The sequence below is a fragment of the Homarus americanus genome, unplaced genomic scaffold (genome assembly GCF_018991925.1).
Source record: "Homarus americanus isolate GMGI-L3 unplaced genomic scaffold, GMGI_Hamer_2.0 scaffold32583, whole genome shotgun sequence".
Classification (NCBI taxonomy): Eukaryota; Metazoa; Arthropoda; class Malacostraca; order Decapoda; family Nephropidae; genus Homarus; species Homarus americanus.
Window position 1 is genome coordinate 20,977,626 of NW_024713129.1, and position 25,222 is coordinate 21,002,847.

Here is a 25,222-nt window from a genome sequence, read left to right on the forward strand (position 1 = left end):
GAGATCCCACGGTAGTTGCCACAACCTAACCAGTCCCCTTGTTCTTATAAATATTGACAATGGGGGCGTCTTTGCATCTTTAAGAGCTTGGGGGATTTCCTCCTTTTCCCAAATGTTCTCCAGGAGAGAGTGGAGGTCCTCCTGCTTTATACATCTCGGCTGGGATTCCATCAGGCCCTGAGGCTTTGTTATTTTTCATCTGTTAGATGGCAGTAGCTACCTCATCCAGGGATGGAGGATAGCTGAGGTGGGTCAGCTGTGGATGCTGAAGGACCTGCTGGGTAGTCAGGACACCCACATCGGTGTTTCGGTTGAGCAATGAATGGTAGTGCTCTTTCCAGCGCTCCACAATGTTAAAATATTCTGAACTAATCCAAGTTAGTCTAATACACCTCAACATAACACTGGATGGTACGGTGATAACTACAAATGTTACGCTAATTTGTGCAAAGTGTGCATGAAATATAGAAGTGCGCTGCATATAAAACCAAACGTTCTCATTTTTCTTGGCTTCATTCACTATTATAAAACTCCTGTGTCACACGAAGTGACATAAAGCGTGACGGCAGTGAAGGTCAGTAGACGCGGGGAGGTGAGGCGGTGAGCCTGGTAGGCAACTTAGTCAGTCAGTGGCTGAAGTGCACGTCAACCGTTCGAGTCTGTGGCCCAACTTTTTCACTACAACCACTCGTGTTTATGGTCCACCTGCTGCACTTAGAATCATCTACCTATGCTCACCGACCACTTGACTGACTCAATAGCCACAAATCAACCTCAGAAGCAAGGAGAGTGTTAGCGAGTGACCAAGAGACAAGATGTGGGTGAGAGTGCTACTTCTGGTGCTTCTGGCGAGTCACACTCTTGCATCTGGCTCCACCTTCCGTCGTAAACATGAGGGCAGTGAAGTTACCTTCGAGTCTCCGCACATCATGCTAGTACCCACGATAACGTGTTTAAGGTCTGTACTGTACACCATCTTGACTACTACACTATCCTGGCCACAAGATGTGTACCCCATCCTCACTACCACATTTTGTAATAGTCTCTATCAACATACCGACAGTAGTACAACTATATAAAAGGCCACTAAGCATAGCTTGTCACTTCCTTATCACGTGCTACATCACTTTCCCACGTCTTCCTCGCACCTCTGATTTGTCACAGGTCATTACCAAGTGCCCAGCCCTCAGTGGACTTAAACCTTGTGTCTCACACGCGACAGACATGTTGGAGGAGCTCTTTAAATTACTTTCTATATTTTCTCGTAAAAGGACAGTGGTCAATTATCGATTGTTCCGTCATTATCACCAATAGATTGTGCTATAGTTTTGGTAATAATGAAAAAAACAAAACTTATAGTGTTTGGGTGAACATGAAGTACTCTGAGACAACTGCAAACATAGAATACAAGGTGGCACCACAGACTAGTACAATTGTCCTGGCCAAGGTGTGTACCCCATCCTGACTACCATACTATCCTGGCCAAATTGTGTGCCCCATCCTGACTACCATACTATCCTGACCAAGGTGTGTACCCCATCCTGACTACCATACTATCCTGGCCAAGTTGTGTACCCCATCCTGACTACCATACTATCCTGGCCAAGGTGTGTACCCCATCCTGACCACCATACTATCCTGGCCAAGGTGCGTACCCCATCCTGACTACCATACTATCCTGGCCAAGTTGTGTGCCCCATCCTGACCACCATACTATCCTGACTAAGGTGTGTACCCCATCCTGACTACCATACTATCCTGGCCAAGTTGTGTGCCCCATCCTGACTACCATACTATACTATCTGACCCCATCCTGACCACCATACTATCCTGACTAAGGTGTGTACCCCATCCTGACTACCATACTATCCTGGCCAAGTTGTGTGCCCCATCCTGACTACCATACTATCCTGACCAAGGTGTGTACCCCATCCTGACCACCACACTATCCTGGCTAAGATACTCACCTTCAGACGCAAATGAACCAGGAATTACCTGTGTAAATGTAACCATCTGTCGTTAATATTATCATAACACTTCTATTGTTCACTTTATGTCATGCAGGAGCTTGCCAAGAAGAGGAAAGATGTTAAAACCACTAGTGATGAGCTGGTAACACGCTGGCAATTGGATATCACTGATAAGCCCTCATGTCTTCTTCATATTCTACTATTCCTTCTGCAGAGTTGATTTCTTTTCATCGAATATTTATTTTTTTCTTCTTCTCTAACAGTGATATTAGTGATGCACTCAGCCTGGTGGACAAACAAATTTTGTACGCCCGTGCCTCACCATCACAATGTTTTAGAACTCTCAGCTACAGGGGAGAGATTGACACTTCTGTTTTTTTTTTGTGCCATCGAGGCATTATCACTCATGTTGTTTTACCCCCGCCTTCACTGTTGTAATCAATTAGTCGTCCTGTGGCAGAAGGTCCTTCACAATGGTGCATTCTAGATTTCTAGGCAACATGCAGATGAGTATGAGTTGTGGGACTGTTAATCAGTTTACAGGAAAAAAAATGCACGACATTTTCCGCCTCAGATACTTATCAGATCGGCCTGTATCCCAGCTTAATGTGAGCTGAGATAATTACTTTTTTTTAAACTATTGATATGGAAAAAAGATCTAGGTGTTGTGATAAGGTCTATCCGTTTAACCAATTACTGAAGGCAGCGCAACAATTGGGAGCAGCAGTGAAAAAAGGCAGGCAAAATTTAGGAATTACAAAACATATCTTCAAATCTAAAGATAAGAAAATGCTCCTTCAACTTCTTAAGTCTCGTGTGTCCCCACCTGGACGATTGTATGGAACCATGGAGACCTAATATCCAGGCAGCATTCTTATAACAGGTACAGCGCAGAGCGAAGAAACTTATTCGAATTGAATCGTCTTGATTATCCAAGTAGACTGGTGGCCTCAAGACTGATATTTCTCCAGTTAAGACACAATAGGACGGATCCCATAGACACATTCAAAATCTTGAAAGAGATGGCAGACAAACCCAGATTATTGGTTTTTAGATGACGCAATACAAGATGACGCAACTTCAAGTTCGCCAAGGTGTTATGCAGGACGGATATAGGGAAGTACTTTTTCACCCGGAGGGTGGAGACCAGTGGAACAGGCTACCCGCTGAAGTCTTAGAAGCAATAAAGAGGTTCTGAGAAGACTCTCAAGAACAATGGGAGATCCTATACAGGTCATGGCCACCTTTCCTCGTCTTGGCCACCTTTAGTTGGGGTGACCATTAGCTAAATTAGGTAGATATTATTCCTGAAGACATTTGAAGCAGGATGATTTGTATTGATGGTGGTTATACGGCACAAGAAAGACACTAAGTGACAGGAATAAAAAGGGAGTGCCTGGTTAGATTATGTTGCCAAATAGGTATTTATTTTCACACACGAGAGCCTCACAATAACTCAGTGGCTTCTCGGCTTTTGTGATATAGCAATCTAGTAGGAGTCTAATGTCGTGATCAATTACTGGAGCACTAAAAATGACTGTTAACAGAGTAAATAGTAATAACATTGTAAAACCCGTGTCCTGTACAGTATACCTCATACTGCCTACAAATTTGTGTTGTTGACCTCACACACACGCCACTTCACGAACATATTCAACCCTTCTTAGCCCCGTGTTGCCAACCTGTGGGAAGTGCGTGTATTTATTTCCTATTTATATCATGCATGGCCGGTTTGTAAGACTTTAATTGTTTTTATTTGTTTTCTTAAATGTTCCAGAATATACCCGCGAGATAAGTGGGTATTCTTGATGATGTACAATAAGGGGATTAGAGTGGAAAGCGAGACAGAATTATTGTAAAAACGAAGCAAGATAACAGACCAGTGTGAGGGCTACTTGCTAACCCACCTCGGGCCAGCGTGACTTTTTATGGCATACTTCCCCAATTATTAATGACATAGCCGTACATTACTGCCCGGAGGTATTCACACCCATGAGCATGAGAATATTCTGGTACATATTAGATGAGATGGTGCAAAAACTACATAGACTCAGCAAAACATACCTTTGGAAAATATATATATACGACAAAACGTAAAAAAAAAAAAAGAACGAAGAAAAACTCAAATATATTTTATAAGATATACTCCACATAGTGTAAGGCATATTTATGAAAATTAAAAAGTAAGATTATATTTTATTACTGGCAAGAAAGTGAGAAAAGTCATAAAGAATTCTCTCTTTACCGGTGAAGAATTCTTTGGAAAGCTTAAAAAAATATTGTACAGTACAATATATCGGAGCACATCGCGAGTTTGGGGTTAAGAAAATATCCAGTGGCTATCAAACTACACTTTCCTTAAACTTATTATGGATGACTTCGCTGCAATAATTAGAAAACGATAATTTTGTGACATAATTGTGAATAAAACGAAACAAATAATTACCTTATAAAATACACACATTTTTTTGTTTACAATGAATGCCTTCTACAGATAGACTAATTTGAACTAGAGGAGGTTTTACTGCACACACATACGTTTGACCATCTTTTATTCAACATAACGCACACAAATCACATCTCTCATAGCCTGTAATTGTTGATGGACTTGGGATTTTTTTAATTTCATTCATCCATCCCAGTCTCTGCCTTCCCCTGACCCTCCTACATTCAACTTTGTCCATTAATAATTTCCGTTATTATCCCTTCATCCCTAATTATATGACCAAAGTATCTAATTTTTCTTTTTTTGTACATTTCAAGTATTTCTCTTGAAGTTTTTACTAATATTAATACTTCTTCATTTGTTATCCTGTCAGTGTAGCTTATGCTTAGTATTCGCCTATAACGCGACATTTGAAAGGCCTCCAACCTCTTTCTGATGTCTTCTGAAAGTATCCGCGCTTCCGACCCATACATCAGCCCTTGCCATAAAATTACTTTCAGCAGCCTTTTTTCTCAAAATGAAGGTAATGTCCCTTTTCATCAGGTGTTTTAGATTACTAAATGCTGTTCTTACTTGCCCTATTCTTCTTTTGATTTCTTTCGTACATCTACCATCACAGCTAATGTTACTTCCCACATACACAAAATTTTTCCACTTGTTTAAGTTCCCTGTTACCTACCATAATTTTTATTTTAGAATTTATTTCCAGTTTGGAAACAACTATTACTTTAGTCTTTACAGCATTAACTTTTAAATCATATTTTTCACCTTTTTTCATCTATTAACGAGTTGTTTTATGCGTTTCTACTATTTGTGATAAGATCAGTATCATGTGAATAGCGTATATTTGATATTACTTTACTATTAACTTTTAGTCCTTCATTATTATGTATATCTTCTCCCACTAAGAATTCTGAATATATATTATACAATGTTGGAGATGGAACACAGCCTTGTCTTACTCCCCGTCTGTGATCCAAATAATAAGTTCATTATTCACTAGCACTGCAGGTTCCTGTTGCCAGTAAAGATTCTTTAAAATTCTAATATATATCCTTCATTAATGCGTATTTTTCCAAGGTTTGTTGTGTTTTACCATATAATTGTTTTTTCTTCAAAATCAACAAAGCTAATGTACAAGCCCTTTCACTCACAATTTCCAAACCATATATAGCTTCTCTAGTTCCTTTTTCATTTATAAATCCATTTTGCTCTTCAGATAAACTCACTCTAAATTTTATTCTATTCAAAATAATGTTTAATACAATTTGGTAAACATGAATTATTAAGTTTATTATTCTAAACTGGGTGCACTCTGAGGCTCCTGACTTTTCAGGTGATACAGATAATATAAATATTGATATTTTTTAATCAATGGGAAGGTTTCCTTTGAAATATATAGGATTACATATTTTAGTCAAACATTTTATCCCATTCTTGTCCATTTGTTTTATAAGTTCTGCTGGAAACTTTAGCGATTTTTATTTTGGTCACTGCTGCTGCCTCAACTTCTGTTTCCAGAATTGGCATTTCGATCTGTATTTCCTTTTCGCTTCTTACCTCTACTTTATTCTTATCACTGTACAGTTCTTCTACGTACTCTGCCCATCTTTATTTTACTTCTGCCTCAAACAGGATCTTATTGTCTTTGTTTTTAATAGTCCCACCTCATTTATTGTTTCTTCTGGTTCATTTGTTTAATCTTTCAGTACATTTCCCTATAATTATGTCTTCTGTCACCATCATCAATCTCTTTGCAATTCCTTTCTAGATCATCCTTCTTGGCCTGTTTGTATTCCCATTGAATTTTTTGTTAATTTTTATGTAAAGCTCACAGAGGAAGTAAATTTATAGATAAAATAAATTCTGAATGGAGTTGCCAGTAACTGTGTAGAGCTTGAATGGATACCGGTAAATAAAAAACATTCCAGTGTTCCGTTCACCCTCCTCAGCGTTTTACGTGTTAACTGTGGTGGGATGTAATCCTAGACAAGGTTCTTCAAACTCCAGAGAACGAGCAGTAAATATATTCCATAAGTAGTACAAGACTTGGCAGGGTAACCATCAGGTACAAAGAGGAGCAAGCACAAAGAACTCCTTGCCGTCGCCAGGCCTAAGCCGATCTGAGAGAATTTAGCGAGCTAGGCAGGGAGAGTTGCTAGACATTACTAGGACAATAAATGAGATCTTCTAGTTACTTGACTAGCGCGGTACAGACATGGTACATCGGGACATGGTAAGTAGACATAGGCATTAGACATAAGCATAGATATCAGACATGCTACAATAATATATAGTAATACAGACATGTGAATAGATGGTACAATGAATGGTAACAGAGTCTTGCCGTCAGGCGTGTTCACATATCTTGGTATTTACATATCTATGCATTAACTATTTTTTTTGCCAGTTTTTTTTTCCATTCCTACGGAAGTCACAGTGAGTAAGTCCAGAGCTCAAGTTATTCGTCTGAATACCTCAGAATATTTCACGACGTCACGTAAAGTCATAAAAATAACATTAAGAGGCATCAAAATAAAACCTGGAAAGTGTCACTTCTCAGGTAATCAATCATAATATGGTTAAGTGTAGTTCACCAGGAAAAAAAAAGAAAATTGTGAATAAAAAGAAGGTACTGTACAACTTCGTCTGACTGACTTTGTCCATCACAAACACAGAGCAGTGGTCTGCCCTCAACCTGGAAAAGTTGACTGATGTAAGAAAAAAATGACATCAACAACTATACATTGAACAAGAAACCGATACAGTCCTACAGCCGCTCAGCCTGGCCCAGCTTGCTAACTTGCTGCTTATGGCGATCCATCGATACCGACGATAACGTTGATTCACTTGATTATAATTACGGGTGTAGATGAGAATATTAACGCCGTTGACGACGGTGCCACTGTTGGAGGCTGTGGAGTCCCAATTCTCGAGGTGCAACCCCGTCCGCAGGTGGGGTACATGACAGCGAGATCAGAGGGAGTGGTTGGACGTGGGCACCCAGATGTCTGCGTTCCCGCCACATACTGTATGTTGCTGCTTGGTGCGCTCATTTTCGAGGTGTAGTCCACCGTCAGAACAGGATGAGAGCCATAATGATCATTCGGCAGCTATCATCTCCAGGTCATTTGGTTGTATTGCAACACTTCAGGGTCCCTTTAAATTGGTCCTTAAATCATTTGCAAGGACCAACTGGCCTACTCTTGGCGTCTAGTAGATGTCCACAAAGGATTGTTGAGGTAGGCGGTGTTTTGGCAGCTTGCTGACGTATCCCACTCATCGTAGCTCGGTTTTGCTGCAGTTTGGGGCTACAACGCTACCAAAGTTGCTGAACACCGTACTTGGGGCGCCGTTGATGTTAAATTCAAGAGGTTGAGGGGGCGGCACCGTCAGTTGTGCCATCACTTCGGTCTCTTCTGTGGTCATTTCCAGGCGCAAGGAATGGTAGACGGCAAATATCATGTCCAAATAGCTCTGCGTCATCCCTGGATTGTGGGCTATTAAAGCACAGTTCTCAACATAGTGAAGTGTGACTGTGTGACAAACCGGATGACTGTTAGGTTGAATAGACTTTCATCGAGGCGGAACTGCACTTCCACATCGTCATCAGCAATGAAGTTGTGAGAGATAGTGGTGGCTGCTCCCAGAAACAAGTTAACAATGACTGGAGCAAGTCCAGAACCCCGTTTCACCCCCAACTTCTACGCTAAATGACGGGGGTTGTAGTCCGCTTGCAAGTGCACACGTCTGTATACCAACATTGAATTTTCTAAGTACATTGAGAAACTTTGGTGTGGCACCGCATTTTCTCAGAATGACTTCGAGAATCTCGCGGTTGACTGTCGAATGCTTTATGTACACATCTCAATTTGTTCTCGAGATTTTTGCTGTAGTTGTCGGGCCACATACATGATATCACTGGTGCTTCTGTACCTCCTGACTTCACAAGGTGACTCCGGAAGTACTTTTTCAGTGATGTGTTGGGTCAGTCGGGAGAGGATGACTCGGGAAAGTTCTTCCCCAGCCACTGACAGTAGTGAAATGCCGCAGTGGTTCCCGCAGATTTATTTGTTCTCCCCTTTTCTTCTTATAGAATGTGACGATATTAGAATTTTTCTAATCTTGAGGGATGAACACAGATTTCCTGGAGCCGTTAGTAAAGCCATGTGTCTGGAGATGGTCTCCATTTTTGAGGACCTCAGCTGTGATTCCGTCTTGAGGCTTTTTATTGCAGAGAGGACCCCGGCTAACTGTGGGAAATCGAGAGATTCGACAGGAGGTAGGTCAGGGAGTGCATCCTGAATGATGTGATCTGTGAGCCATGCATAGATCTGACGGCATCATGGAAGGCATGAACGTTGTTTGTATCTGTAAGTCATTGGGTTAGTTTGACCTTACTCACCTATCGATCCTTCTCCACGGAAATGTCCACATTGCTAAAGTTGTTGTCAGCATCACTGTCTAAATTTGCAAGGTTTTCGGCAGGTTTGCTACGGAAGTTGTTAACAGTCTCTTGGGACCTGAAAGCTCTGGGCGCCTCCTAGCTGTTGCGGTCGAATTTTCATATGCAGTTGATTAGGTGGTGGACGGTCCAGCGCGCATGGCCTGTGTGAGGTTTACTTCGTTTTGGTCCTGCTGAGGAGAACTGATGTAGTCCAGCACGAGCCAGTGTTTGGAGCGCGAGTGTACCTTGTAGTTATTTTTCACCTGGAAGATAGTATGGGTTATGATTACTTGGTGCCAATAGGGAGTGGTTTCGATGAATCGGGTAACCTTTTTTAATCTAATCAATTAAAAAAAAAAAAACTAAATTATGAATTTTCCATTCCTAATATTTAAATTATAGGGATTTTTTTCACAACAGAAACAATGACTTTATTTAAATTTCCTTTCATAAGCATTTTCTTTAATATTTATTTTTATTCTATTAACCACTGCTTAATTAGAATATTAAATCTTTAATATTTTTTTCGTCAGATGTGATATATTAATCATTCCCTACCAACACCCTGTTGGCCGATAACGCCATTCCAGAGCTCGCTGTTGGTGTCTACCCTGGGGTTGAAGTGCACCATGAGCACAAGTTTATGCGAGGGCTGCTGAGGATATTATCAAGGGACTCATAAAATGCCGCCATCATCCAGGGTAGGTGCGGAGGCTCTTATAAGGGTGGTAACGTGGCCTTTTCGTAAATAGAAATAGCCAAGTCATGAGTCGTACGCGGTTAGTGATTGGAGACTCAAGTATACTTAACAGCAGCTTCCTAAAGCCATCGCCGTTCTTAATGAGAGACTGGACAAACACTGGATAAACTAAAATAATTAATCCCAATAGAGGAAAAGGTTTACGGGAATCAGTCTTTGATCCTTGCGTCCAAGAGTAACAATTCGACTGTGGGTTGAATTGATGGATCAGGTGATCTACTGCAGTCTGTGTGTTTTATAATTAATTGACAATTTCAGTCAATATGACGAAGAACAACTGACAAAGCCACGAGAAGCTTTTTTCTAGTAGAGTTCTTATGCCAGCAGCATCTGGTGTTCTTGGGGACAGGCGGTCACCTATCCAAAGTCCTAACCCGACCCAACGTTGCTTAAGTTCGCTGATCTGATAAGGCGCCAAGATGCCGTGTTTCCAGCATGGCACTACTGCTGGTTAAAGTGGGTTGTGGTTTGGCCTGACGGCTTTTTGTTGACGTTTTCTGGTGATGTCATGAACAATCCCCTTCACTAGTGCGTTTACAGGGGCTCGTCAGGTTTTGTGCAGTTTGGCAGCCCTGAGTATGTTTACATTCGACAGATGGAAACTCGTAATAGTAAACATAATATGAAATCAAAGCACAACTCTATTAAAATAAATATCTCAATGTAATGATTTGTGTTATGCTTATATGACGAGCCCCTGTAAACGCACTAGTGTAGGGGACTGTACATGTACAGGGCAAGTCTCTCAGTGAGCAGCTTTGGTCGAGAGGCAGGATTTCCTGTGGGCTGCGAAATGTGTGGAAAAAGAGGAAGACGGCGAAAGTGAGAGGCTTTTTGACCCTGCCCACCAATTGCGTGCCATCTCCTTCCTTTCTTCTTTCCACTGGCCTCTTGTGGGAGCCAAATTCTCTGGAAGAGGGGGGTCATCCCACGCCTAACCCAAAATGTGACCCAGCTCACGGATGATGTCACTGGGTAGAGAGGTCGAGAAACCGCCCCTCAGTTGGCTGCAGCCACAACTGTGAATACTGGTGTCCTTAGTCACGTAATGCCCGCTAATTGTGTTGTGTTTGGGTGTAATTCTTTGTTCAAACGAGAGGGGAATATACACTTCCATACACGTCCTAAAGATGAAGAACTAAGATAAAGTGGATTAACCTCCTTAAGAGAAAAAACAGCATCTCTTCTACAGACCTTGGTGGGAGTGAGGCCACCAAACACTCGCCGACCGCCACCACTCTTGGGTGGCTGAGGTGATATATATATTTTTTTTTTGGGGGGGGGGAGTGTGGTGCGAGGAGGGTCGTTCAGGTGCCGAAGTACTGCAGGTAGCTGTTCATTGTTGCTTGCCGTGCCAGCAGCACTACCCATGCACGTGTCTTTACCCCCTCACATACACACACGGACAAAGTTTCCGGGGTCCGCGAGTGAATTTCGCCGCTGGAGTGTCAGCAGCATTCATCTCACATCTCACTGTGTTCCTCTGAGTCTGTATTCTTTTTGGGTGTCCGTAATAATTAATTCTTGGTTTAAAGTCTGAAATTCACTTCAGCTTGAGGTGTTGACATTTATAACACAGAGTTCACCCTTTTCTTGTGTTTTACTCCTCTGTTACTTAAAATATCTGAGCAGAAAGATACTTATGTAGATAATAAGTTACAACACTGAATTAGGTGAATATTACTGAGGCTTGACTCACATTGTGCCCTCCCTGACACGGGTAATTACCTCTCGCAATCACGGTGGTAATGTCTCTCGGTCGGGGAAGATTTTTGGTTCATGCCCACACCACCCGGGGGTTTGTGGTCAATAGTAATATATGTGTAAAGTTTAGCTCTCTAAACTGCTTCCGTTTGCCATAAGGAAGTTACCGCTGGCCTTGTCATTGTTCACAATATCTTGGTGAAAATAATTCTTACATGGCCGTAGTCTCTTATTTACGTATACTATACATTAAGAATGAATTGTTTTACAGGTGCAGTTTGTGGTGCAGTGTGACCAGTTCGTGTGTGGTCTTTACCTGGGACAAAGTCAGCCTGGAGTGTAAACTTTATTCCTCGCTCAACGTGATCACCACCACACCCTCCCTCACCACCACTCTCCTCATCTACGGTCTTGAGGTGCCTACCTCGGAGTGGATCTCTCATTCTGCTGGCTTCTACTATCAAATCCTCCATTTCTCCGGTATCTGGGCAGATGGTCGAGACTATTGTGTGTCTCTGGGCGGCAAGTTGGGCTACTACAATGATGCTCTTGAGTTAAAGACTATGAGATCACTGGCTGGGGTTAATGGCATGTACGTCGGACTGAGTCGGGTGAGGAAATATGTGTAAATTAAAAATAACATTTGATTTTACATTTTTTTTAAATTCTGTAAGAAATTAATAATTTTAATTTTATTAGTTTTTCATTGAAGATGATGTGCAATATCACGTTTAACGTCTTTAGTTCAAATTTTATACTTTTTATATATACTGTACATCTCAGAATTGGTTGCCAGTCGTATTTTCTTCAGTGCCTGAAATTTTGTTTAAACCTTACTGTATCAACTTGTGGGGGAATAAGAAGAAAATGTAGCCTGCTTCGGTAGTACTGGACGCTAGTGTAAACAACTATCACAGATTTACTATATTTATACTTGAAATTTCCTATTATGAAGTGCATACAAATCTATATGTAAGGCCAAGGAACACTACCAAGCTGTAAAAGACCCTCCCTCATTCTAGGAACTCATAAACATTTTGCAGCAACTTCCTCATCAGGGACAGAGAGCCCTCACTCGGGCCCTCTGAATAACGCCATTATCATCAAGTTGTGTTTTTGCAGATGAACGACAGTTCTCTCTGGTATGATGAAGATGGTACACAATACCCCACCCTCCCCTGGTCACAAACTGCAACTGAACCCGACCCAGGTGAGCACTGCGCTGCTTTCTACGGTGGTGCTCTTAGCAACGTCAGATGTGAAGGTTCCAGGGATATCAATGTCTTGTGCTTTAAGGCATAGATATAAACTGGCACCGTCATACTCTTCAGGAAATCCGGAGAAAGCCTTTGAAGCAGCAACAAAATTTCATTCTACTCAAACCAAGCAAATTCCTACACTTAAGAATATTTTGACTCTGCCCTATCGCAATGAATTTGTCCCGTTAGTTCGGTCTCTTAAATTACTAAATATTAATGTTGTTTTCAAGTATGACTCAACCATTACCAATATGTTAATAAAAAATAGCCCAAGTTTGAATGTAAATGGAAGTGTTTATTGTATTCCATGTAGCAAATGTAATGGTAATTATGTAGGACAGACAGGAAAAACACTGCAGCTCAGAATCAAACAACATAAGTACAATATCAGAACAGCATCTGAAAGCAGTGTCCTGTTCGTTCATGTTAGGAATAATAATCACCCCATTGCTTGGGAAAAAAGCTTAGAAGTATTCAAATCATCTTGTGTCACAGAAAGACTTCTGGTTGAAGCTAGTTTGATTAAGGAATTAAAATCAATAAACCTTAGTGATGGTCAGTTCAAATCTGATAATATGTTACATAAATTTATTTGTCAGTGGCCCAAGGTTAAAAATGCTTTGAAAACATTTGATCTAGATGTATGATAGTTATTTAGTGGGTCCCTTATTTTGACCTGACCTGACTAGTCACGTCGCCCCCTTCTCTTAAGCTCCTCTACGTGTGTGTTGGTGTGGGGATTAGTGGATGACATCATTATGACCTGACCTCATGTTTGATAAGGTCACCCTGTATATTTAAGCCTCTCTCTGTCCATGTAATCCAGTTGCCTCTGAAGATGCCTTGAATAAAGACGAAAGCTAAGGTGCTCCGTTGTTTCCCTTTTCCCCGTGTGATTTTATCTTATCCACGTTTTCATTGTGGACCAGGTCATGTGTACATATGTTCATAACACTCATGCTACACCAGGTCATGTGTACATATGTTCATAACACTCATGCTACACCAGGTCATGTGTACATATGTTCATAACACTCATGCTACACCAGGTCATGTGTACATATGTTCATAACACTCATGTTACACCAGGTCATGTGTACATATGTTCATAACACTCATGCTACACCAGGTCATGTGTACATATGTTCATAACACTCATGCTACACCAGGTCATGTGTACATATGTTCATAACACTCATGCTACACCAGGTCATGTGTACATATGTTCATAACACTCATGCTACACCAGGTCATGTGTACATATGTTCATAACACTCATGCTACACCAGGTCATGTGTACATATGTTCATAACACTCATGCTACACCAGGTCATGTGTACATATGTTCATAACACTCATGCTACACCAGGTCATGTGTACATATGTTCATAACACTCATGCTACACCAGGTCATGTGTACATATGTTCATAACACTCATGCTACACCAGGTCATGTGTACATATGTTCATAACACTCATGCTACACCAGGTCATGCGTACATATGTTCATAACACTCATGCTACACCAGGTCATGTGTACATATGTTCATAACACTCATGCTACACCAGGTCATGTGTACATATGTTCATAACACTCATGCTACACTAGGTCATGTGTACATATGTTCATAACACTCATGCTGCACCAGGTCATGTGTACATACGTTCATAACACTCATGCTACACTAGGTCATGTGTACATACGTTCATAACACTCATGCTACACCAGGTCATGTGTACATATGTTCATAACACTCATGCTACACCAGGTCATGTGTACATATGTTCATAACACTCATGCTACACTAGGTCATGTGTACATATGTTCATAACACTCATGCTACACTAGGTCATGTGTACATATGTTCATAACACTCATGCTACACCAGGTCATGTGTACATACGTTCATAACACTCATGCTACACCAGGTCATGTGTACATATGTTCATAACACTCATGCTACACCAGGTCATGTGTACATACGTTCATAACACTCATGCTACACCAGGTCATGTGTACATACGTTCATAACACTCATGCTACACCAGGTCATGTGTACATACGTTCATAACACATGGTACACCAGGTCATGTGTACATACGTTCATAACACTCATGCTATACCAGGTCATGTGTACATACTGTACGTACTGTGCAACTTAAGACACCCAGACCTACTAAGATCACCCCCCCCCTATGTGCTCCACCTTGTGATGTCTATGTCTCTACGGTAAAATGTCAGATTCTGCAGTTTCCATGTTACAATACATTTAAAATGTTGTATTAATGAGAGTGAATTTGAAGTGAAAACCCCGTAGGTTTTTGTAATAATTTATTCACAGATCTCTACAGTGTGACCTCTCTTTGTTACAACCTAAAGGAAATGCTTGTTACTTTAACTTTTCAGTACTATCTAAATTATCCTGGTTATGATACGTGAACTTTAATATTTCCAAGAATATTCTTTTGGGTGCCAATGTTTCCTCCACGACGCCATCTGTCGTGTTGGTCAGGAATTTCTTTTTCGCGCAAAATATTCAAGAACGTCTCATTGAAAAAAAAACATAAAAGCAGGCAAGAAATATATCGCGTGTGACTCCAAATAACTATTCATATTTTGTCATTTATCATTGGAGGAAAAAATCTTACGTGTAAAGAACTGACGATGAAAAGTTGATATATTTGTTCAGTTTGTCGTACTGGGAGTTGCATATTTCTGTATGTCAAAATATGTTCAGGAAGTGCACTTATATCTTATAATTTTTAACTATTGATGACCAGTAACCTTAGTTGTTAATGTGACGACACCTCAGCAAACCCTACAACACATCCAGGCAGGGAGGCAGGCAGTACTTGGTCTTTACCTGTTGTTAGTAAGATTTAGTCATTACTATTATTTACAAATATAAAACTCCAAACATATACTCAACATTTTATCTTTATTTATAATGATAACTACAGATAATGTGTATTGCAATCTCAGCGTCTTTCAGAAATGGGACGGGTAGCTCGTAGCAGCCTTGAGGATCACACACAGACAGACAGATAAATTAGACAGACAGACAGACAGGTAAATTAGACAGACAGACAGACAGACAGGTAAATTAGACAGACAGAAAAATTAGATAGGCAGGCAGGTAGATTAGATAGATAGATATCGTGCAGTACTTGGTTTTACCTGTTCATTTAGTGAGATTTATTCATTACTGTCATTTACAAATAAGAAAAATATACTAGACATTTTCTCTTTATATATAATGATAACTACAGATAATATGTGTTACAACCTCAGCGTCTTTCAGAAATGGATGGGTGGAGCTCGTAGCACCCTTGAGGAACATACATACATACATACATACATACATACATACATATTGTACAGAATTAAACAAATAATGTGTTGAAAATACTTTTTTTAACTTTCAATGTTACAATATCCTGACCCCTGGGATCTGTCAGACACTCCCTTTGTGACCTCTACTGTTGACTTTAATCCTTTTGCGCTACCGCTCACAAGATGAGTATGGGTGCACAATAAACTAGCTGCTGTTTGTGGCAAAATTCAAAAGCGGATCCCCGCCTTTACACACAACACCACACCACACACACACACATACACACACACACACACACCACACACCACACACACACACACATATAGATGATCAGTACGGATGAACCTCGACCTGAGCCTTGACAAAACATTACTGTTGCACTATCCGTCAGGCCGCGGTGAGGAAGTATATGAGAATGATTTGGGAAGTTATACTTATGTTCCATATAACATACTTATGGTTTATTCAGCTTTCTAAGGATTTTTCCTAATGTGTGTGTGTGTGTGTGTGTGTGTGTGTGTGTGTGTGATGGCTTGAATCTGAATTTTGAATTTTGTCACATACAATGGATAGGTTGTTGAATCCACATTTATGCATTCAGTAGATAATTCATTTCCCACGCATAGAACTAAACACACAAATGTGCTTGAATGTCCCTCACACAGGTGTGAATAACAGGTGTATTGTCTCACACTTCTGTACTAACACAGGTTTGAATTAGTCAGTCAGTACATACATACATACATACATACATACATACATACATACATACATTACATTACATTACATCACCTACATACATACATACATTACATTACATCACTTACATACATACATACATTACATTACATCACTTACATACATACATACATTACATTACATCACTTACATACATACATACATACATTACATTACATCACTTACATACATACATACATACATACATTACATTACATCACTTACATACATACATACATACATACATACATTATATTACATTACATCACTTACATACATACATACATACATTACATTACATTACATTACATCACTTACATACATACATACATACATTACATTACATCACTTACATACATACATACATTACATTACATCACTTACATACATACATACATTACATACATTACATTACATCACTTACATACATACATACATACATACATTACATTACATCACTTACATACATACATACATACATACATTACATTACATTACATCACTTACATACATACATACATACATACATTACATTACATTACATCACTTACATACATACATACATACATACATTACATTACATCACTTACATACATACATACATACATACATACATACATTACATCACTTACATACATACATACATACATTACATTACATTACATCACTTACATACATACATACATACATACATACATTACATCACTTACATACATACATACATACATACATTACATCACTTACATACATACATACATTACGTTACATTTCATGACATCACATACATACTGTACATACATACATAATATGTAATGGATGCCCCTCGTGTAACGAGGATGGCCAGCCCTAGGGCCATCTTGGCGTGAATATGTTTAAGGTGTAGAAGCTGTCGCCAACACAACAACCACACCCAAGTTAACGAGTTGCATGACCCAATGTCAAGGAATAGCCCAAGAGGACGGACAACTCGCCAACTGCACTGGCTAACCATTACCCCGGAATACGATCCGCAAATCAGTTAACATCCAGGGCCCGTATACACAAAACTTTTATGCTAATGGCATAATAGTACTGTTAGCTTGTAGCTGTTTCTTAAGTACCGCTAAAGATAGCAGGAGTTCATCATATAAAATGGTATTATGGCTGAATAACCTCAATAAAATTTTGAAGATTAATTTCAATATTTACATTTATATACATTTTGATCATTAATAAATCTAATCTATGCAGTTTGAAGGAGAATTTATTAACCAATAATAGTGATCGATGGCGTTTCCTTGCCGTGCTGTTTGTAAACAAACATTTTATTGAGGAAATGAAAGTCTCAACCCCACGAAAGAAAACGAAGCCCAGCTGGACAACAGACCAGACTTTATTATTGGTGGATGCCATTGAAGAGATAAAGTTAATATTGAATAGCCGCTTGAAGGGAAAAAAATCTTGCCATTTAGTAGATCTCATCGAGTAACGAAATAATATACTTGAATTAGCGGCGCATTCCAAAAATAAACGCGATATTTTTTTCCAAGTCCCAATTTGATGTTATGGTGACACGCAGCGTCGCTCCCGTTTTGTTAACCATCCATCACCTTTTTTCACCTTAAAATATTTTTTCTCAAATATTCTTGCTGTTTCAGAGGATTTTCAAATATATCTTTGGTTCAAATCACTTTTTTAGTTAGGTGTGGTTAGGAGGTTAGGTCAGGTAACCCAACCTAACCTATTTTTTTTGGTTAGGTTAGGTTACCTGACCTAACAGGCCACGTCCTAACCTGACCTAACCTAACTAAAAAAGGTTATTTGCCCCAAAGCTAAATGTCAGATCCTGTAAATCAGAAAGAAAACTTGCGAAAAAAATTATTTTTCAGGTGAAAAAAGGTGATGGATGGTTATCACAAAATAACCAAAGAGAACGTGGCTGGAAATCATCATGGGAGTCAATGCTGCGTTTCCTGGTGTGGTGAGGTCAGTGGCAGAGTGAGACAGACACGCTGATTGTCAATATTGTCCAAGTCAAGAAAGAAGATCTCTGTATAAAGAGGGAATACACGCAATATGTTCACACTATATTTAATGTGTACACACTATATTCATTAAATATATCTCTCCCTTCCCGATGAATGTGTTGCTGCCACTGTTGTTGTTGGGTCGCCATGGTATCAACTAACAGACGGGACTTAAAAGATCTCCCGAGGTCTTTTAACTTAACAGATCTATTAAGGCCCTTACAAGTTTTGTGTATGTATTATTAGTGCTGAACAGGAAAATGTGAACATTAACAACTGTTTGCTAGCACTTAAAAGTTTTGTGTATACCGGCCCTGGTCACCAACTCCTCACTCCACGAAGACTTCTTACCCTTTGAGGACTGAATGGGATCCAGCTGACCCTAACGCGTGAATAAAGGGATGTCATTTAGCCATTTATAAGCACACAAAAGTTAAGCAAAAAAGGTCATCTTGTCTAGAAGTGAAGGGACAACAAACTTCACTGGAGATTACATTGACCCCACTTGGTCATCCACATCACTAATTTACTTTTTCTGAACTCGTTCAATTGTTTACTGTTAATAGAAATCAATTTACTCTATTATTTTCTGAAGTGTATTATTTTATATAATCAACAGGAAGCTTTATACCGTAAAGAACTTTTTTCTTTGCTACATAAAGTTGGTTTTATATTACTTGGAAGTTAGTACACGTGTTACCAAAACTTTTTTATTATAGCCCGAATGTTAAGAATTAAACATTTATTATTATTTTTTTTTTTACGGGAATTAGCCAACCCGGGCACAGGTCAAACGACCCACAACGGAGACGGGGAAGGCGAAAAAAAAAGAACGGAAAGAAATTGAAAATATAGAAAAAAAGGTTATACTGTATTAATCTACACCACGAAGATGACGGAAAACCAGCTTTTTAAAGTGAGACAGATTGTAAGACCATGGAAACACAGAAGGCAAAGCATTCCACAGTTTGGCTGTGTGAGGAAAGAAGGAGGTACTATAACGGGCTATTCTCGTGTGACCGATATCCACAGAGAAATGGTGGGCACCGCGGGCAAGACGTGTGTTACGAACCCACGGCCTTGCCGGCGGTACACAGGATGCCAAATCCCCTGAACATTGCCCGTTAAAGTACCTGTAAAAGAGAGAGAGTGAAGCAACATTGCGGCGAAGAGAAAGGGGAGAGAGATTGTCGACTAAAGGAGGAGAGTTAATAAGACGAAATGCCTTTGATTCCACCCTATCTAATAGTTGGACAGAAGAAGAGCCACCCCAGATATGAGAGCAGTGCTCCAAGTTAGGACGAATGAATCCCTTATATACTTGGAGCAACTGCTCAGGAGTGAAGTAGCTGCGGCATCTGTACAGCATTCCCAACTTTCGGGAGGCAGCTTTAGTTATACTAAGGATGTGTGATTTCCAGGACATATTGGAGGAAATGGTGAGGCCTAACATATTTATTTCAGAATTTGGGGGGATGATAGCGTCCTGAAATGTAATTGGTGGGAGATCGTCTACTTTACAAAGTGTAATTGGTAAATATTGAGTTTTGTTACTATTGAACTTAACCAAGTTTGTATCTCCCCATTCAGAGATGCTGCACAGATCCGCGTTGATAGAAGTAATGATATCAGTTCTAGAAACAGATCTAGTTTGAGAGTTAGGAGGAAGGGGAAAATGTGAGGAAGAGTGAAGAATAGAATCATCGGCGTAAGAATGGATAGAATTAGTTGTAGTGTGAAGTAAATCATTGATAAAAAGAAGGAAGAGAGTTGGTGAAAGAACAGAACCCTGTGGGACGCCACTATTGGTAGAGAAAGAGCGAGAAATCGATCCCTCGACAACAACTGCCATGGATCGATTCTCAAGGAAGCTAGAGATGAGAGAACAAAGTGGGGGAGAGAAACCAAAAGAGGGAAGTTTAGATAGCAAAGACTTGTGCCATACCCTGTCAAATGCTTTGGAGATGTCGAGGGCCACGACAAAAGTTTACCCATAATCCCTAAGAGAGGATGACCAAAGATGGGTGCAATAGGAGAGCAGATCACCAGTAGATCTCGCCTGGCGAAAGCCATACTGGTGATCCGACAAAAGAGAAAGGCGTTCAAGGTGACGGAGAAAATGGGAGTTCAAGATAGTTTCGAAAATCTTAGAGAGGGATGAAGTTAGGGCAATGGGGCGATAGTTAGAGGGACTAGAATGGTCACCCTTCTTCGGGATGGGCTGAACCAAGGCATGCTTCCAATATTATACATTGTTTTTTACCCTCACATTGTATGTTGCAATATATATCAAAGAGCGTACATACTCAGGGAGTAACCGTAATAATTAGGACGATCATTAATAAGTACTGTACGTACTGTATGTCTTTACTTGATAGCAAATATTGACTGTGTTCAATTCTGCAGGCGCCCCACTTAGTATCCGGCCGTGGAACCTGAACCAGCGACTGTTTGGTCAGGTGGTAAGTCTGTTTAATAATACAAGAACTGTTTTCAGACCAATAACAATAATCTATAAGTATACTATAAGTGTGCCTATAATGCCAGAATAACAACTCTCAAAGATAAACATTGCAAAGAGGTGTGCTGCTCGTGATGCACTTGTTTTCCCTACTGGTGCAACAATCAACTAAGCACTATTTGACTTTGAGATTGCATAAATCTGTCCAATGCCCAGTGTTTGTTGTGTTACAGTCTAAAATATTAGTTCTATCGTTCCTCCCAAGTCACAAAACATTTTGAATCTCAGCATACTGTATTGAGTATAAAGACCAGCCTATCAGTTTTTTCAACACAAACAGGATTCCATTCAGTCTCAGCGTGATGTTATTTCTTAGGTTAAAAGGAAGCAATTGCAAACACATGTCAAGCATTGTACAAAGTGAGCTGCCATGATGTAAGTGGAGAATATCCCATAAAACAAGATATTGTTTGAAGCATGCAAGGAGAAAATGAGTGCAGTTAAATCTGTTCCATTTTCGAAGTAAACTATTTCAAGACGAATTTTGGACATGGATTGTGACACACCCTTTGTGTATCCCAGACCAGCTATTTATCATCTTTCCTGGGAGCAACATGATTCTTACTAGGTGCTTGTTGTCGGATCTGCAAAACTGTGGTTACCTGTATTTTGGGAAGCCTGCAGTACTCAGAATCCTGTTGATGTCATGTAATTCATTGTTTCACCTGTCAACCTACAGACGGAGGCGTGGCTGTGATGTTGATGTTCCCGCTGGTTGAGGCAGATTCAATTCTAAACAGTGTGAACAGGGGCTGTAAAATGAATGGCTTATTCCGGCATGGAAGGTGTGGGAATCGTCGCTATTGCCCAAGGAGCACTTTGGGGTGGCCAATAGGACGTCCCACTATTAGTGGCACTCGCGGCATGCAAATAAATGATATGATTTTGTGGTGAGAATTATATATTCAAAAGTTGGAGGTGCGAAAATTAAGGGTGAAATGTAATTACAATTGGACGTGCGGCACACATAATGCATAACTGCATTCAAAACGTTGTTGATGTTGTACCGTTTGATATCGAAGTTCTTTTTGTGGAAATTTACAAATATTTTCACATGCAAACTGTATGTACACATGACCTGGTGAAGCATGAGTGTTATGAACGTATGTACACATGACCTGGTGTAGCATGAGTGTTATGAACGTATGTACACATGACCTAGTGTAGCATGAGTGTTATAAACGTATGTACACATGACCTGGTGTAGCATGAGTGTTATGAACGTATGTACACAAGATCTGGTGTAGCATGTGTTATGAACGTATGCACACATGACCTGGTGTAGCATGAGTGTTATGAACGTATGTACACAAGACCTGGTGTAGCATGTGTTATGAACGTATGCACACATGACCTAGTGTAGCATGAGTGTTATGAGCGTATGTACACATGGCCTGGTGTAGCATGAGTGTTATGAACGTATGTACACAAGACCTGGTGTAGCATGTGTTATGAACGTATTTACACATGACCTAGTGTAGCATGAGTGTTATGAACGTATTTACACATGACCTAGTGTAGCATGTGTTATGAACGTATGCACACACGACCTAGTGTAGCATGAGTGTTATGAACGTATGTACACATGGCCTGTTGTAGCGCTGAGTGTTATGAACGTATGTACACATGACCTAGTGGAGCATGAGTGTTATGAACGTATGTACACATGGCCTGTTGTAGCGCTGAGTGTTATGAACGTATGTACACATGACCTAGTGTAGCATGTGTTATGAACGTATGCACACATGACCAAGTGTAGCATGAGTGTTATGAACGTATGTACACATGGCCTGTTGTAGCGCTGAGTGTTATGAACGTATGTACACATGACCTAGTGGAGCATGTGTTATGAACGTACGTTCATATTTATGACCGGAGACAAATGTAATTACTGTATATCAAACTAAATCAGTGGACACCAGGCCTCGAGTATGGTTGAGCGTTGCGTGAAGGCCACAACACCGGCTGTAGTCACTGGTCCTTGTTTGGCTCATACAATGCCACTTGGATTATTTCTGCTCGCCATGGTACTCTGCTTTAACACAGTTTGTACAATATAATCCAGTTTATAGATTATTCAAATCAGGATGGTTAGGTACATTGTTGACATTAAAACAAAAGATCACGTTGGTCACCAAGTCATGTTGTGACGTGGATGAATAACGCTGACGTTATTTTCAATGGACTGAGGCCAGAGTGTCTAACAAGAAACTATGTAAGGATTAGGGATAATAACCGGCAGGGCACTAGAGGGAGTAAACATAATATGGTACCTGGTCAAGCGAAAAACTTTCTTCTTCACAGCATAAGAAGAGAGTGTGTTTCGGTATTATATGCCACCTGCCTTGGACGGTCTAAGCGCAATGTAATGATTGTTATATTAAAAAGAATCATTTTTACTCCTGTAGGTATAGTATTACTATTTAGTAATCAGGCCTAAACAAAGGAGCCTACGAAAAAATAGGCAACTGACAGCTTTTTCGTCTATCCTTGGTCGACTTGCCTTTCTGTTTACCATTGCTGTATACCAGTACACGGTGTATCGTTGTATATACACATGCTGAACTGTATGCCTAGATAGTCTACAGTATATACTGTACATGCCAAGCCAATTGTGAACTTGTATGATGATTTTACTGAAATAATAATAATAATAATAATAATAATAATAATAATAATAATAATAATAATATTATTATTATTATTATTATTATTATTATTATTATTATTAGGCCTATTATTATTATTATTATTATTATTATTATTATTATTATTATTATAAATAAATGAAAAGGGAACAAACACATTCAAATTGTAGAAAAGAAAAATCTCTTATTTATTTCGGAAAAACATCTGCATTAAACGGTGACAAAAAACAGGGTGACGAAACACAAGAAGACGCGATGCAGCCCATCAAGCCGGGGTCACGTGTTGTCCTTGCGCTTGGATAGATCGAGGGCATGCGGCAGCTGGGTGTGAAAGGCTGGCAGGATGGGAGGCAGAAGGAAAGGGAGTCCGGAGGTTGCTGACCGCAGAAAGGGCGAGGTGCTCAGCTCAGGCACCCAGGGAAGTGGGCGATCACCGCCATCCAGGGCCCCGGACAACCAATGCGGGGGTAGTAACAGGGGTGACACGGGTGGAGAGACAGGGCATGATAGGGACGAGAAACCTGCCAAGGGGGAAACATACTGAAGAGGGGGAACTGGCATCCTCAAAGGCAGCATCAGCGTGGAGGGGACTACTGATGTCGCCTCGTGAGTCCTGCTGGAATGGACCTGGGGCCGTCTCTCTAGAAGCTCCCTGAAACAATAGAGACCAAAACATGAAACGTTATGGTTGAGTTCAATAGAGTTTGCTAGTGTCGTTTGTCCCTTGAAATGGTGTTTTGTTAGGGGTTCTAAATGTCTAGAGTTTTCGAATGTACTGAATTTAGTTTCCATTTTTTCTTTTCAATGACCATGCACCACTTCTCTCTACCACACACCTCCATCTCCACACCCATCCATTCCACCTAATTTTACACATACACACACACACGCCGCACACACACACACACATACACACACACACACACACACACATTATAATTTCTGATCTATTGCACACTAACTCCTTTTCTTCAGTGACCCCGCTATCTCGTGTTTACTTCAGCGTGACACCAAGTACTGTTGCACGTCATGGTCACACACACACACACACACAGTCAAGGCAGCCTCGTACCGTCTCTACATGCTACGACAACTTAGGTCACTTGGGACACCCACGCCAGAGCTGAGGACCATCTACAACGCCTTTATTCTCCCCAAACTAATGTATGCATCACCAGCCTGGTCGTCTTCTCTCAACTCCACCCAACAACGTCAGCTAGAGAAGGTACAGAAAAGGGCCTGCAGAATCATGCTTGGTGCAGAATACTCCGGCTACACCAACGCTCTCTCCACCCTGGAAATGCCATCCCTCAATGACCTCCACCACCAAGCACTGGAAAGGTTTGGCAGCCAACTAAGGCACCACCCTCGTCATCGCCACCTCCTGC

The 25,222-nt window shown here is 40.4% G+C and overlaps 2 protein-coding genes across 2 annotated transcripts in view; one reads left to right on the top strand and one right to left on the bottom strand.

The window, feature by feature from the left end:
• The first annotated feature begins 601 nt into the window (after positions 1-601).
• Positions 602-12,766, top strand: LOC121871310. Its single transcript, XM_042373533.1, has 3 exons — positions 602-958; positions 11,599-11,938; positions 12,450-12,766. Exons 1-3 carry the CDS (start codon positions 816-818, stop codon positions 12,627-12,629), a joined length of 663 nt encoding a protein of 220 aa, XP_042229467.1. The 5' UTR covers positions 602-815; the 3' UTR covers positions 12,630-12,766.
• Positions 12,767-23,998: 11,232 nt separating this feature from the next.
• The window catches only part of LOC121869171 (T-box transcription factor TBX22-like), a 33,118-nt gene continuing 31,894 nt past the window's right edge, over positions 23,999-25,222 (bottom strand). The window contains exon 9 of the mRNA XM_042370384.1: positions 23,999-24,486. Within this exon, the coding sequence (XP_042226318.1) occupies positions 24,111-24,486 (376 nt within the window). The 3' untranslated portion in view covers positions 23,999-24,110. The remainder of the gene's footprint in view (positions 24,487-25,222) is intronic.